At 34.9% G+C, this 14,996-nt stretch overlaps 1 protein-coding gene across 1 annotated transcript in view; it reads left to right on the top strand.

Moving 5' to 3' along the window:
- Nucleotides 1–14,996, top strand: part of LOC150081595 (uncharacterized) — a 109,279-nt gene that overhangs the window by 45,243 nt on the left and 49,040 nt on the right. The window contains exon 5 of the mRNA XM_090380254.1: nucleotides 13,337–13,553. Coding sequence (XP_090236380.1) covers nucleotides 13,337–13,553 — 217 coding nt within the window. The remainder of the gene's footprint in view (nucleotides 1–13,336; nucleotides 13,554–14,996) is intronic.

The following is a 14,996-nucleotide window of genomic DNA, read 5'->3' as shown; positions in this document are numbered from 1 at the left end:
CCGTAACGTAAAAACCCACGGAATTCCAGTTATCGGTATTATCGCAAATGCAATAAGATTGAGTTTAGTAACCATTTATAATAGATTGCGATAACAGAAAAGCCCAATTAACTGAAAAGTGCAAATTGTTTTTATTGTTTTATGGTAGTGACCTCCAGAAATGTGTTTTAGAAAAATATCAACAAAGGCATTCAAAATTGATTCTTATAGCGGAACATGTGATAATGATGAAAGTGTAGTGCAATTTCCATTATAAAAATGCCCTTTTATAAATAAATAGAGAGATAAATAGCTTAGTTATATAGCGAAAATTTCAACTTCCGAGGTCTTGGAACGAAAAAAAAAAAAAAAAAAAAAAAAAAAATGTGTTATTGGGTTCACATTATGATATTTTCACGATACCTCCATTTATTCCTACGGGATGCAAAATCCCATAGGAATAAATGGAGGTATCGTGAAATCCTATGTGATTTGGCATAATCCCGCAAAAATGCACTGGCCGGCAAAAACTTACGTAAAGTTTAATTTTTCCGTAAGTCAAGTATTACCTAGGCGGGGAGTGGCTGTATTTTTGAAAATGTCATTTTTGAATAATAAGCATGAAAACATGGAAGGCAGTATTTACTCACGATAGGTATAGCAACATGTGCAGTATCCAAATTTCATGTGCTTCAATGGTGCACTAAATTTTATATATGTTTTGAAAAAATTTGAAAATGAAAATGAATAATAGTATCTAATATACATATATTTAAAAAATTTTTTTTGTCAAACTACTTAAAATAAGAGAAATATATGTACAGTTTAAACTTCCCATGTTCATTTAATGGTTTTTAAGCTGGAAAATGCTAATAGCTTTAGCTTTGTATTTTATGTATTTTTTTTTTTTTTTTTTTTAATTTTCAGCAGAATTAGCAATTTTTTTTTTTTTGTTTTTTGTTGAAAATAAAAAGTGTTAAAACACAGCATATATTTTTTTAAATATTTAATTTTTTATTAAAAACTAAAAAATTACATACAGTAAGTACAGTAAACTCTCACTAATCTGGAGTAGGCCTCCGTAGCCGAGTGGTCAGGAGCGGGAGTGCAGTAGCACACACTCTTTGAGTAGACCGGGATTCAAGCCCCTGACTGCTGAATACGGTCGATCTGCCAACCCGCACTGGACTAGCGTGGCAGATTATGGTCCATTTCCCTCAGCATGAATTGTTGAGGAGGCTTCCATCCTGCAGTGGGTTGATAATGGCTGCACTTTACCTTTTTATCTGGAGTAATTGGGGGAGAGGTCATCCGGATTACACGATAATCCAGATTAGTGAAGCAAAAGATAGCCCTAAAAGACAAAAAAACTTAGAAAACAAATAAATAAAAAATTAATAATATAGGTTAGTGCTGATGAAATTAATTTAAAAAATATTGCTGTAGAGCCTTTATTAAAAACTATAAAAAGACAATACATTTATCCATCTATAGATGGATAAATGTATTGTCTTTTTATACATTTATTAGGTGGTGCTGGCATTGCATGCCAATGCCACTTGATTGTTGCTGGGTATACACTTAAATACAGCTTCTTCCAGCAATTCCTTCTTTTGGCTTTTTTAATCTGTCTATTTGATACACTGATTTTATCACTCCCCACATTGAATTTTAAAGGAAATGTCTTTATAGATTCTTTTTGTTTTTAACATCTGATACAGCCTGTTGGCCAATACCAAATTCTTCAGCAATTTTTTTTTTCCAGGAACACCATTTTCAAGTGTTCTATCACTTTGAACTTGTTAATCATAGTTAAAATAAAGTGTTTTCTTTTTATTTCATAATTCTTTAGACCCTATAATTATATAAAATATGTTAACTTATGTACATATGTATATAGATATAAAGAAGTATGCAAATGAAGCGATATAAGCTATAACATCCGTCCGACTCAGAGTCAACAACGATACTGATACTCAACTCTGATACTCAGAGTCGAGAACAATATGATATGACAACAACATACATTACATGCAACATTGCATGTAACGTGTGTTCTGTCCTTCTGTGCAGTCAATTAGCAGGCAGTGAGAGTTACTCGTGTGTCTTTCAAAGTACTCAACTACGAACAGAATTTTTCATATTGTGATCCGGATTATCTGACACCCAGATTAACTGGATTAGTGAGGGTTTACTGTATTGAAATTGATTAAGAAAAGATGAAATATCAGAATATTTCAAATATTTCAAGAAGAATACAAAAAAAAAAAACCAACAATCTTTTTTCAGAAATTAAAAAGGAAGTTTGTCCCTGACATCCCTGTCAGGGACAAACTTCCTTTTGCACCATGCATGGGACAGCATGGGACAGCAGCACTGTGTTTGTAACAGTTGGGGACACCACCACTGCAGGATTAATATTAAAAAAAAATGGATTTTTCATAGTTGTGTTCATAATTAATTCAAAATAAAGATGGCATCAAAAAGTGAACATTTTTGAAATATATATTTTTTAATTTTTAAAGTTATAAATGGGTTAATTTTTTACTCCAATTAACTGAGTGTACAGGAAGAACAGAAAAACATTGGTGCAGCCAGTTATGGATTAAAGTTGGTCTATTGGACTTTGGAATCGATATGACTTATAGATATTCCATTTCTCATTAAGCATAGTATTAGAACTTGTCAGCAAGATATCAGAAATTTATAAACTCAAGCATTTTATTAGTATGAAGGTTCGCATGTTATCATTGCTGATTGTATTAGAAAGGGTAGTGGTTTTTTTTTTTTTTTTGCTATTTTAAAACTATTATTTGCAGATAGAGACCAAATCAAGGATATCCAGATAGTTGGAATTAATTGAAACTGGATACTTTTTGGCACATTAGAGAAGATTATTATGTGGTTAAGTTACTCTTCTGAGTTAATATTCAGAGGGAAGCTAGATTAAAAATTGCATATAAAAATTTCTTTATCTAACATGGGATTAGGGTTATACCGACTTCCTGAGCACTATTCAAGGCATTCACGAATGTTCTAGATGGCTTTTATCTAATATTTCAACATGTGTTATACAATTGATTGCTCCTTGACAAGTTCAGGACAGACATGTTTATGACTGGTTTCTGGACATTCAGGTGTATACATGCGTAAATATAAGATTAACTTTCTTATGGATTCCCACTTTTATCAACAATAAAAAACTTGTGTGTACTAATTTTTATATCCGATGTATTTTCCCAAAGTAAAACAAAACTATATAGGATTTCAGGAGGATGTTTCTGTGTAGCAGTTGAAATAATTTTACTGTACACTGAGTGGACAGAAATCGTGGGATACCTACCTAGTAATGGGTAGGCCCACTTTTGTCAAGATAAAGGCAGTCACACGGCAAGACATTGAGTCTACTAGTTCACTAGTAGACTCAATTAGGTATTTCCATTCATGCTTGCTGCATCGCTGTCCATAATTCTGCCACATTCCTGGGTGGAGGATCCAAAGCTCAAACAGACCTTTCCATAGCATCTCAAAGATGCTCCGCAGGGTTCATGTCTGATGAACAGGGAGGCCACTCTATGGTGGTAAAATCTGTGAAATGTTCTTCGAACCATGTTGTAGTCACCACAGCTCTGTGGGGAGGTGCATTGTCCTGCTAGAAGAGTCCATTTCCCTGTGGGTGCACAATGACCACAAAGGGATGCAGATGGTCTGTAAGGTGGACACATAACCTGGACTGCTCAGAGACACTGCTCTAGACGTAGCAGACGTCCCAATGTGTGCCAGTTGAACATACCACAGGCCATTACTGGCCTGTGGTATGTTCAACTGGCACCTGCCTGAACAGTTTTTTGACATGACGGATGTGTAGCTTCGTGTGGTTTCTACCAGATACACACCCTCCTGTCTGCTCAAAATAACTGGAAACAGGACTCATCGGACCAGGAAACCTGTCCACAATCATCCAAGGTCCAGTGCCGATGTTCTTTCGCCCAGTTGAGGCATAGAGTTTTGTGTCATGGTGTTAGCAATGGGACTCTGGTTGGTTGGTGGCTCCCATAACCTATTGTGGCTAATGATCACCCGATGGTCTTGGTGGAGATGTTTCTGGCACCTCCCTCGTTGAAGTTGGTGGTGATTTGTGCCGCTGTCATTCTCTGGTTGGCTGAAACAATGCAAGACAGACAGACGTCAACTGCCATGTTCATCCACTACCTTTCTCAGCCCACAGCGCTGTCCATGATGAGACGTTATTCTAGAAATGGCATATTCCTGATACACTCTTAATACTGTCGAATGGGGATAGTGCAATTTCTGTACCACCACTGCGATAGTGACCCATGCATTGGGTGCCCACTATCCATCCCTCTTTCAAAGTAGGTTAACTCACAATGTTTATCCATACTGACATTAAATTACCGTCTACGTGAATGCAGTGTACCTATATACCTGTGAAGCAGTGGTTTCATCCACTAGTGAGAGGAGTGACAGCGTCGCATTGCCCAGGAACCAGGTATCCCATGAATTCTGTCCTTTCAGTGTATTTAATTTTTGATCATGGCGCTATTCTGCTCTCATTGATGACTGAGGCCAAGTACTTGGCCCTAAGTGGGCAAATGCCCAACATAGAGATAAATACCATTATCTACAGTTCTGCTTAAGTTGTTTATTACCTCTTTAAGTTGTGTAGTGTCACATGAACAAGTGAATTCTCTATACATATAAAAATCTGAGATACTTTTAGGACAGCTGTTTTGAAGCTACTGGCTTTTTTTCTGTAATATACAGGTCACATCTATGAAACCTTTGGCCATTCTTTTCTTTTTATTAGTGAAGTAGCAACAGCAGTAGCAGCAGTTTACTGATGATGTGGTAGGAACATACCACAAAACATCTGATTTTCAAATGTTATGTAATTTCCACCTGGATATAAACATATTTAGATTTCACATAGGTTAAAAGTATATGAAATTTTGGCATTATACATAAATTTACACTTACAATTCTGCTTGGAATGCACCAGTTTATCTATAATACATTGGTTGAATTATGTAGGGATAAATTGGTAATTTATTCCTACGTAATTCGACCATATGTTTCATCAAGTAAACAAATATAATATGTAATAATTTCAGTAAATTTTTTAATATTCAGTGCCTTGGGAATTTGAGAGGTGCTGGATTTCATAATTTTCCAGACTTTGGAGCAGTGGCTACCTAGAGGTTGCGCAGCTTTAGAATATCGAGAACTAAGAGCTGAACTTATTTACATCTGTAAACATTTATAATAATTATCTTGCCCTTTCATTTGTTTTTCAGGCAGCAGGATTTAAACTGAGTGGATAATAAAATGATCTTAGTTCTTGATTCATCTTTCAAGGAGTACTGCACAGTAAATTGATAGACTCACCGTGTTGTATGTGGACAGTATGTTGAACTCAATAAAAGTATTGTTAACATGTTCACTGTATTGTGATGCAAATATGCAGCATCAGATTTTAAATTCACTTGGAGGGAAAATCACTTGCTTTTAGAACTTTTCTTCTGATTGGTAAAGGAGGATAAACTGGATATTTTTATCAAGCAACCTTTGCGAGAGGCTAATTTAGTCATAGTGAGAAGAAAGCCTCACTATGACTGCAGCTTTCTTCTAAAAATGTCTCTGCCCTCTCCAGTCCAGATTGACTCAATCCTGTAGCTTTCAAACCCAGGTCAAAAAGGTTGTCAGAAAAGCCAGCAGTGAAAGCGTTAGTCTAGTATATACTCAAAAAAATTAGGTTGAGTATGCAAATTTATAGCTTCCTTGAAATGAATTACCATTATAGATGTTAGTAAATTGCTTCTTACCTGTCGTTTATATAACTGTCATACTTTTATGTAACCAATTAATGATGGCTATTGTGAGCCCACTGTATTTTGTAATATGAGTGTGGTTCAGGGTTGATCTGGATTTTTTTTTTTTTTTAAACAGAAGATATGGTATATGCACGTAAGAATGATAAAACACTTTTCATGGAAGATTGTGGGAACACTGCTCTCAGTCTCTGATACATAATTGTATCCTCCTTGCACGTGCAGTAGAAGTACTACGAGGTAGTGCTAGACTGATCAAAAAGTGTAGGACAGTACTATATCATCAAATTTCTGTTAAAAAAAAAAAAGTGAAATTGAAAGTGAATTCTCCATGGTTAAGTGCATACTAAAAGGAAGAAAACCTGTCATGTGAAAATGTATATCATTTGTGCAGTAAGTTTTCTGAAGACCATGAAAAAGTTGCTAACTCACTGTCTGTTCATGTCCGACATACAGCTGTTACAGATGTGAGGATTTGTTGCATCAAGATGCTGATTTTAGAAAACAGCTGAGTTACGGCATGTTATACTGCATTGAAAGTATGCACAATTTTTGGAAGAGTAGAAGCAATTATTTGTGAACTTTTTGGAAGAGTAGAAGCAATTATTTTATTGTTCAAGAAAGTGTGCTCACAGTGGTTTCCAAAGATACTGATGTTCAACCAGAAGTGTAAGGAAACATATTTCTGTGGCATTTGATATGTGATGAGACATTGATACACTACTTTACTACAGAAATAAAGAGGTCCAGTATGAAATGATGCCAGAATGGGTTCTCACCAACAAAAAAATTCAAGCTTTCAGATGGAAAGATTATGGCAGTTGTTTTTTGGGATTTAGATGGGTTGATTTTTGTTGATTTTCTGCTACCTCATTAAAGAGTTAATACTTTGTACTATAACAGCTTACATCTCAGTGACGTGAATACAGCAGTTTGCAAAAAAAGGCATGGGAAAGTGTCAAAGGAAATCATTCTGCTGTGCAACATCACATCCACACATGGTGTATTTGACAATGATAACACTGATAACCTAGGGCTGAGAAATCATGAACCGCCTTACAGTGCAGAATTAGAAGCACCTGAAAGAGCAGAAATTAAAGGCAAGTGTCAAATTTAAATGTCATATTCTGAATTGGCTATGTAGTTAACTATTTATTTCTATGCTACTGACTTCACTGACTTGCCACAGTGATGGTAAAAATGTGTTAGTTTAGAGCAGTGGTGTCCAACCTATGAACCACAGGCCGGATATGGCCCATGAGTAATTTTATATGGCCCATGCGGAAAGTGAACTAAAGCAGCATTTTTGGGAGTCGTGTGACTGTGTGTATAGCATGCAAGCATTGAGCCTGGCTGTATCAAATGTGTACATGTAGTCCAGTGCAGTCATATATACGCATCAATCTTTTCATATTATGAAATTCTATTTTTGATATAACTTGTTCATTGTATTTAATTGTTACTAATTTGTATTGAATTAAAAAATCAACCTTAAAAATATTCTGAAAGAGGAAAGTCTTTGGAGTGTTGATAACACTCCAAAGATTATTGAAGCTAAAGATTACTGAAAATAGCCTTCATTACTGAAGGCTATTTTTTTTATTGAGTATGATGAAAGAGTAGTGTGTTTGGTGTGTAAGGAAACTGTATTAATTTTTAATTAAAATAATTTAAAACGACACTATGATTTCAAACATAAATCTTATATCAATATAAAGAAGTGTTGCGAAAATAAGTGTTCAAAGTTACAAAACGAATTAAGAAAACAAAATGTACTGAAAACGTATCAGTAAAGAAATTTATCTACTGTAAGTGCCAGTTATCAAGTTGCACATTTGATCACTTTTGAAAGTAAACCTAAAAAGTTGTGAAAGAAATTTGTCCAGAGAAGAAGGTGCACTATAGCCATAGCAGCTAATGCGCCAATAAACAACCACACACACACACACTTTGTCTCGACAAATAACCATGCAAAGAGTTGGTTTGAAAAACTTTTGGAAAACAAATAAATGAAATACAGTCGAACTTGGTTATAACGAGCACGGAAATAACAAGATCACGGCTGTAACGAGCAAAAGCCATATGCATAATTTTAATTTATTCATATTCCCGTACAATTGCTCACTGTTATAATGAGCTTACTACATGGATATACTGTACAAATTTTGCCAAGTATGCAAACATTCTTAATTGCTCGGGTAGTAGAAAAAAAAACCAATTCTTGGAATAGACGAAATAAAAAGGGCGACTTAGCTTCATGACCACCTGCATCGGATTAGTAGCTTGTTTATAACCTTGTCCTTCTGGGGAGGGGGGCTATACAATAGTTCATTGGCATTCTGCTTGTCACATTACCCTATTTACAGATTGTCTTGTATTCACTGAACCATAAATTTATTTAGGGACTTCTAAGAATTTTGTATGCATTTCGGGACTTCTAAGAAAGTTGTATTTTTCTTTTTCTTTTTTTTTTTTTATGAAACCACAAACATGAGGTGTATTAGAATGTATACTACTTAGTACTGTGCATGGGTTGGAGGTTGAGAAGATGAAAGAAGATATTTGTTGACATTAGATTTGAACTTCTGTAGACTGTAATTTTCAGGAAATAGGTATGAAGGAAGGTTGTTCCAGAAAATGGCAGTTGAATGAATAAACGAGGAAGATGAAAAGTTGGTTTTGTGAGTTTGAAGTTGGAAGAACAGTGCCCATAGAAGTATCTGTAGAAAAGACATGTAGTAGAAACAGAACGTCGATGACACACAGAGTGGAGAGACTGTTAGAGATGAGTCATTAATTAACTAATTGCCCTCTTCTGAATGGAATCTAGAAGCCTGAGAGAGGTTTTGGGGGCACTACCCCAGATTGTGGGAACAATATTCAATGGTAGGACGGATTTGTGATTTGTACAGAGTGAACAGCTGTTTGGAAGAAAAGTAATGCCTAGAGTGAAAGAGAAAACCAAGTTTTTTAGATGCCGAGGAAGCAATATTTGTAATGTGCTTGTGCCAAGAGAGATTAGAAGTCAGGGTAATCCCCAAAAGAGATATATCATTTTGCCGCCTAGAAATCGGAGTGTCACCAAAGATAAGCATAAGAGCAGAAGAATCCTTTTTGTGAGATATAAGACAGGACTGAGTTTTAGAAGGATTGAAGTCAGCTAAGATCACTTTATCATTTTAAAGTAAAATCAGTTAGAAACGAACCCTTCTGTCTGAAACGTCTACTAACCAAAAAAAATCTCAATTCGCAAAAAATTTGAAATTATTCGTGAGTTAGAAATGGTGCAAAAAATGTTGAAGTGTGTAAAAAGTTTTCTTTGTCCTCTTCAAGTGTATCGACATTGTGGAAGAATAAAGATGTTTACATATTGGCACTGGAAAAGAACACAAGCGAAAAAAAAAAAAAAATTTTTAGAAAGTGTGAGGATTTTCAATACACGGTCCAATCTTGAAGGCTCCAGCGGAAAAATTTGCTAAACGATTTGGACACAACATTTTGTGTGTAACAACAGTTGGCTTGGATTGATTTAAAAACCACCATAACATTGTTTAAGCAAAAATTAGTGGAGAATCTCAATCTATATATCCAATAATGGCAAATGAATGGATTGCCTGTGTTTCAGAAGAAATCAGGAAAGATTTCAATGACGAAGACAGTAATACAACAATAGTTGTATTACTGCAACAGGATATAGAAAATTTGGGCTGATGGGCCGAGAAGTGACAACTGAAGTTTAACATTGACAAATGCAAAATACTGCATATGGGTAGAAGTAACCCCAGAGGAACTTACCAACTGTGTGGTACTATGCTCAGGGTGGTAGAAAATGAAAAAAAAAAAGACCTAGGAGTGATTGTGCAGTCAGATATGAAGTTTTCTGTACAATGCAGACAGGCTGCCAGAACAGGTCATGGGGTATTGTCAATGATATACAGGAATTTTGCTATCAGGGAAAAGGTGGTGATTATCCCTTTGTACAAGGAGTGGTCAGGCCTCGAGTACAACGCACAGGTCTGGAAGGATGTAGAGTTGCTAGAATGGGTACAGAGAAGGGCAACAAGATTGATGAGGTGAATAAAGGGGTTCTCTTACCAAGAAAGGCTTAAGTTCCGCAAATTGCAGCAACTGCAGACTAGGCACCTGCAAGGTGATCTGCTCGAGGTGTATAAGGCCTTGAATGCGTTGAATACTGAATTCTGATGGGATTCTTCTGTTTGCTCAGATTACGAACCTGCATGGGCACAAATTCAAATTAAGGAAAGACAGTTGCAGAATAGATGTGTGGAAATTTGCCTTTAGCCAGCGGGTGGTTAATTGCTGGAACAAACTTCCATCTGTTGTTGTGGAAGTTAGCTTAAATAAATTCAAGGAGGAACTGGACAGGCATTTGGAGGGAATGGTGTGATTTTTTTTTTTTTTTGGCTGATGCTGCATAAGCTCATACACTTGCTTTCTTGCATCACATGCCACTGCTACTACTACTACTATCTACCACCTACAAGCATATTAATACAAATAATATGTAGGTATATATTGTATTACTTATATTATTTTTTTTTCTTTAATATTTTTGTTTTTTAATCTATCTTTTTCTCAAGTTATTGAGAATTCAAAAAAAAAGGAGGTAGATTTAATTCATCATTGATATAAAGTGTTCATTGTTTAATGGCCCCAGGGGTTTCCCCATCTCCACTATCACTGATATAGCAAGTAACGGTTATAATAAGGAAATTTTGTCGGTCTCTTGATGCTCGTTATAACCAAGTCCGATTTATTTTAGTGTGGTACCAGATGATAGTGCTGCTGTAAGTGACACAGTCCAACTCCTTATCTTCATACATGGAATTAATGATAATTTTGTACCAGTTGAAGATTTAGCTGATCTACAGAGTATTTACGGGGCAGCAGGTGAATCTTTTTGTTTTTTTTGGCTAATCTATTGAAAAGTTAGGATTAAATATTAAAAACCTGGTAGGAGCCAACACTGATGGTGCAAAAGAATATGATTGGTAAAAAATTGGGCTTATGGGTAAAATAACCAAGAAAATGATAGATATTGGATCTGAACCTTCAATTGGAATTCATTCCATTTTGCATCAAGAAGCTCTCTGCGGGGAAGTATTAGATCTCTGAAATGTTTTGAATATGGTTATTTCAACTGTAAATTTTATATGATCACTTGACCTTAATTGCCGTATGTTTCAACAGTTTCTTTCAGAAATTGAAGCTGAATATAAAGATGCAATTTTACATAGTGCAGTGAGATAGCTTAGTTGTGGCAAAGCATTATAGTTGTTTTTTTTGGCGCAAGGGCTGCTGTGGCCAAATTGCACCTGTTCCTGTGGAGAGAGACTATACAGATTAGTGAAAAGAGTTTATAAGAGCATATATATATATATTAATCTGTTTTAGATAGTGGAAAAATAATTCAGATAAATTGGAATTGTCTCCAATAATATGTCTTGGTTGAAGAGACTCATTCAAGTTACACAGAGATCAGAATGATGTGGATCTGGCAGACTGATAATGATTGCACTCTATAAAAATATGTTTCACAGTTAGTGGCGAATTACAGTGCAGCACAGTGCGTGATTATTACCTTGCAATAAATAGAGGTGCGTAATGTTCAATATGTGCTCTGGCAAGCACAACCTCTTCATGTCTGTTAGAGCAGAAACTAGATTTCCATAGCTGTGGATTCTGTTTTCTATTTCGTAACTTGTTATTTAACTGATTATGCCAAATTTCTCTCCATTTTTCATTGCATATTTGGCATTTGATTAGTTTATAGTCTGTGTAAAGAATCTTCATATTATCATTGTCAGTAGGATTTCTTGCTACTTTATCTGCATGCTTATTTCCTGGTATTCCAGTGTGCCCTAGGATCCAACAAAAAGTGGCACTCTGCCTATTGTTATGAAGATCCAATATTTGAGTTGTTATTTGATTTATCAATGGATGTAGAGAGCGAGAATTGCCATGGAGAGTTGTCACTGCAAAGAGTCTGTATAGATTATAGTCTTCGAAGTGGAGTTATTTGCAGTCAAGGTCAAACCCATCTTAATGGCATAGAGTTCTGCAGTGAAAACACTGTATTCCTTTGGTAATAAGACAGAGACTGTTGATGTTGGTAGAACCACAGAGCTCCCACAGCTGTGTCACTTTTGGAGCCATCAAAAGCTTTATAGTGTACATAGTGTTTGGGGTGAGGCTGCACGGTGGTTTCCTACAACTGTGCCTTTAGTACTCTTGTGAGGAAAACAGTACTCTGTAAATGCCAGAAGTATGTGTGGAGATGTGGTTTATGTAGATTTGTGTCGTGTTCTGTTGTTCTTCTGGCTTCTTGGTTGTGAGGCTCCTTGGTGGGACCCCACATTGCCCACCAGTCACTAGAGATTGCTCTGGCTGGTATCTGCCAGGGTCTCCTGAGTTCCTTGAACGAAGACAAAAAAAAAAAAAAAAATTGTAGGGTAGAGATATTAATAAAGATATTAATAGTGTGGAGATATTAATAAAGAGGGGAGGGGATAGCTAGAAGTATTGGGAATGTAGGAGAAGGCATCCCCAAAAAGAAAATGGAGAAAAACTCCATCATGCAAATAGTGGTATAGTGAAATGGGGATAAAAGTGCTATTTTGTTGGGATTAACGTATGTTTGAGAGCAAATTTTTAAATGCACAAAATCAAATAAATATTTAAAAGAAACAGAATAAGAGTTGAGCATCTTCATTCCGTATTGAGAATTGGCGTCACAAATTTTCAATCAAATTTTCAACAATTATCTAAAAATGTGCAGCGTCAGTCATCTCGTTAAATGTTAAGTTTTGTTCAGTAAATGTTATTTTGTATTGTACTTAATAAAATTTTTGAATAATTTCAATTTTAGGTGTATCATTATATTTATTTATTCACCTTAATATTTAAAAGCAGATATCCTTTTCAGGTTGTAAATTTTCTAAAGTGAGCATTTAAAAGCAAAAGTAAGGTATTTTTTAAAAAACAAAAGTAAGTCATGTTTTTATAATTTTAATAAAATCTAAAAAATTAAATCACTGACACAGATTTGTTACACATAAAAGTGTTGGGAATTTGCATTTTTTTATATATAGCCTGAAAAACGGTAACATGAAAATAGAAACTTCCTTTTACATGTAACAAGATATGGAAAATGTAACACACCAATTTTTCTCGAATCATTCAGTGTGGCCTGCAAGCAAATCTAACTTTGAATATGGCCTGTGTATGGGAAAAGGTTAGATGTCACTGGTTTAGAGAGACAGTATTGTGAAAAAGAGCACGTGTGATGGTTCTGGTATATATACGTTTTTTTGGAAAAAATTCAAGTTCAGATCAACCTTGAACCATTCTCCTGCTTAAGATTTTATATTATATTGAAGTTAGTTTCATTTATCTACTCACTTGAAAGCATATTATTATGAATTATAACCCCAACTTTCAAGGCTATTTTCAAACATTTACTAAATTACAGTCTTCTTCAATTATAGGGTGCCTCTTCAGCATGGAAGTGTGGTCTGCTAGCAGCAATCTTCTATGGATTATGTTCCTCTTCAATGGCATTTATTAATAAAATTATTGTATCATCTTATGGCTTTAATTATCCATTTTTTATTATGACTTGTCAGATGGTAACTGCCATATGTTTCCTTGAGCTGTTCCGCATTGTAAAGTTTATCAACATTCCATGTTATTCTTTTAATGAAGGTAAGATTTTAAAAATTTCACTCGTCTATTGTGTATCTTAAGATTGTACTTTTTTTTCTAGTTTGCACTACTTTTTTATAAAAACTTTTAACTTTCAGATAATTTGTAACAAATGTTCTAAAATAACTAATACTAATTTATAAGTTTATATCATTATATGATGGTATTGTATGTGAAAAATGGTTGAAAATAAATGTAAATTTTGTCAGAAATATTTTTTAGTTTTGTTAATGGAAACTAGTAAGCATGTTTGGTGGGGAACAGAGCACTTTATAACTATGGGTGGGGCTTCCGTGGGCAGGAGCAGCAGTGCGTAGCACATGCTTCTTGATTAGACCAGGGTTCGAGCCTGTGACCACCAAATACGGAGGATGAGGAAAGGTCAGAGAATGACCACTGCATATCCCCGGAGCAATATGGCCTTAGTTGCTAATGCTCCTAAAAACCAAATAACAACATAACTACGGGTAAGTGGGTCAATAAAAAAATGTGATCTGTAGTATAGTGTATGATATTTGAACTATATTGAAGGAATTTTTGAATACAAGATGTTGATTTTGCTAATAATTATTTGGAAAATTAAATGCACAGGGCATAATCCTTATGGGTTTTGATAATTAACTATATAGTATCGGTGTAAATACACCATAGTTAACCCATATATTTGAACTACGTATGTAGCGTAGAGGGCATAGTTTTAATTGTATCTCATCTCTCATAATGTGGATATAATTTCGCAACTGTGATGGCTTGTTGTATTACCTGGGTACCAGCCCACCCACTGATGATGAAGCCGCACAGCTTTGAAACAATTGTCTGGGTGGTGGTACCGCTGAAAATAAATAACAGTAGTCTTCTCTACTAGAGAAGCGTTATTTATTTGAAGTAATGCAATAGTAGCTATCTCGTTGTGAAGGCAACCACATTATGAGATACAATTAAAATGATGCCCTCTACGCTACATACGTAGTTCAAATATATGGGTTAACTATGGTGTATTTATACCGATACTATATAGCTAATAATTATGAAAGACCAAGATTAATACACTTAAAAATCTTTCATAGTAAAATTAACTTTTTAGTTCAAAGATTGATTGTATGTCTTTTACTACAAAGTTTTTGTTGATCAAATAAAAGTACTGAGGTTTTGCTGGGAAACAAAAACAAACTAGATCAGATATACACTTAAATTAGAAGAAAAGAGTGATTTAAATGCATTATTGAATGGAAAGTATATTATGAATGTTATGTAATGGAAAGTATATTATGAATATTATGGAAAGTATACTATGAATGTTATGTTATGTAATGAAAAAGAATGCATAATCAATCAGTTCTTGACACAAACTGAAATAAAGTTTAACTTTTAATTCTGTTTTTATTAACAAAGAAGCTCTTTTAAACAAAAAACTGTATATTGGAACAATTTCCAAAGCACACC

This window comes from Mastigoproctus giganteus, chromosome 8 (genome assembly GCF_048544385.1).
Source record: "Mastigoproctus giganteus isolate SK-2022 chromosome 8, ASM4854438v1, whole genome shotgun sequence".
In the NCBI taxonomy this organism is placed as follows: Eukaryota; Metazoa; Arthropoda; class Arachnida; order Uropygi; family Thelyphonidae; genus Mastigoproctus; species Mastigoproctus giganteus.
The sequence above is the reverse complement of the archived record's forward strand: the minus strand, read 5'-3'. Positions and strand labels throughout refer to the sequence as shown.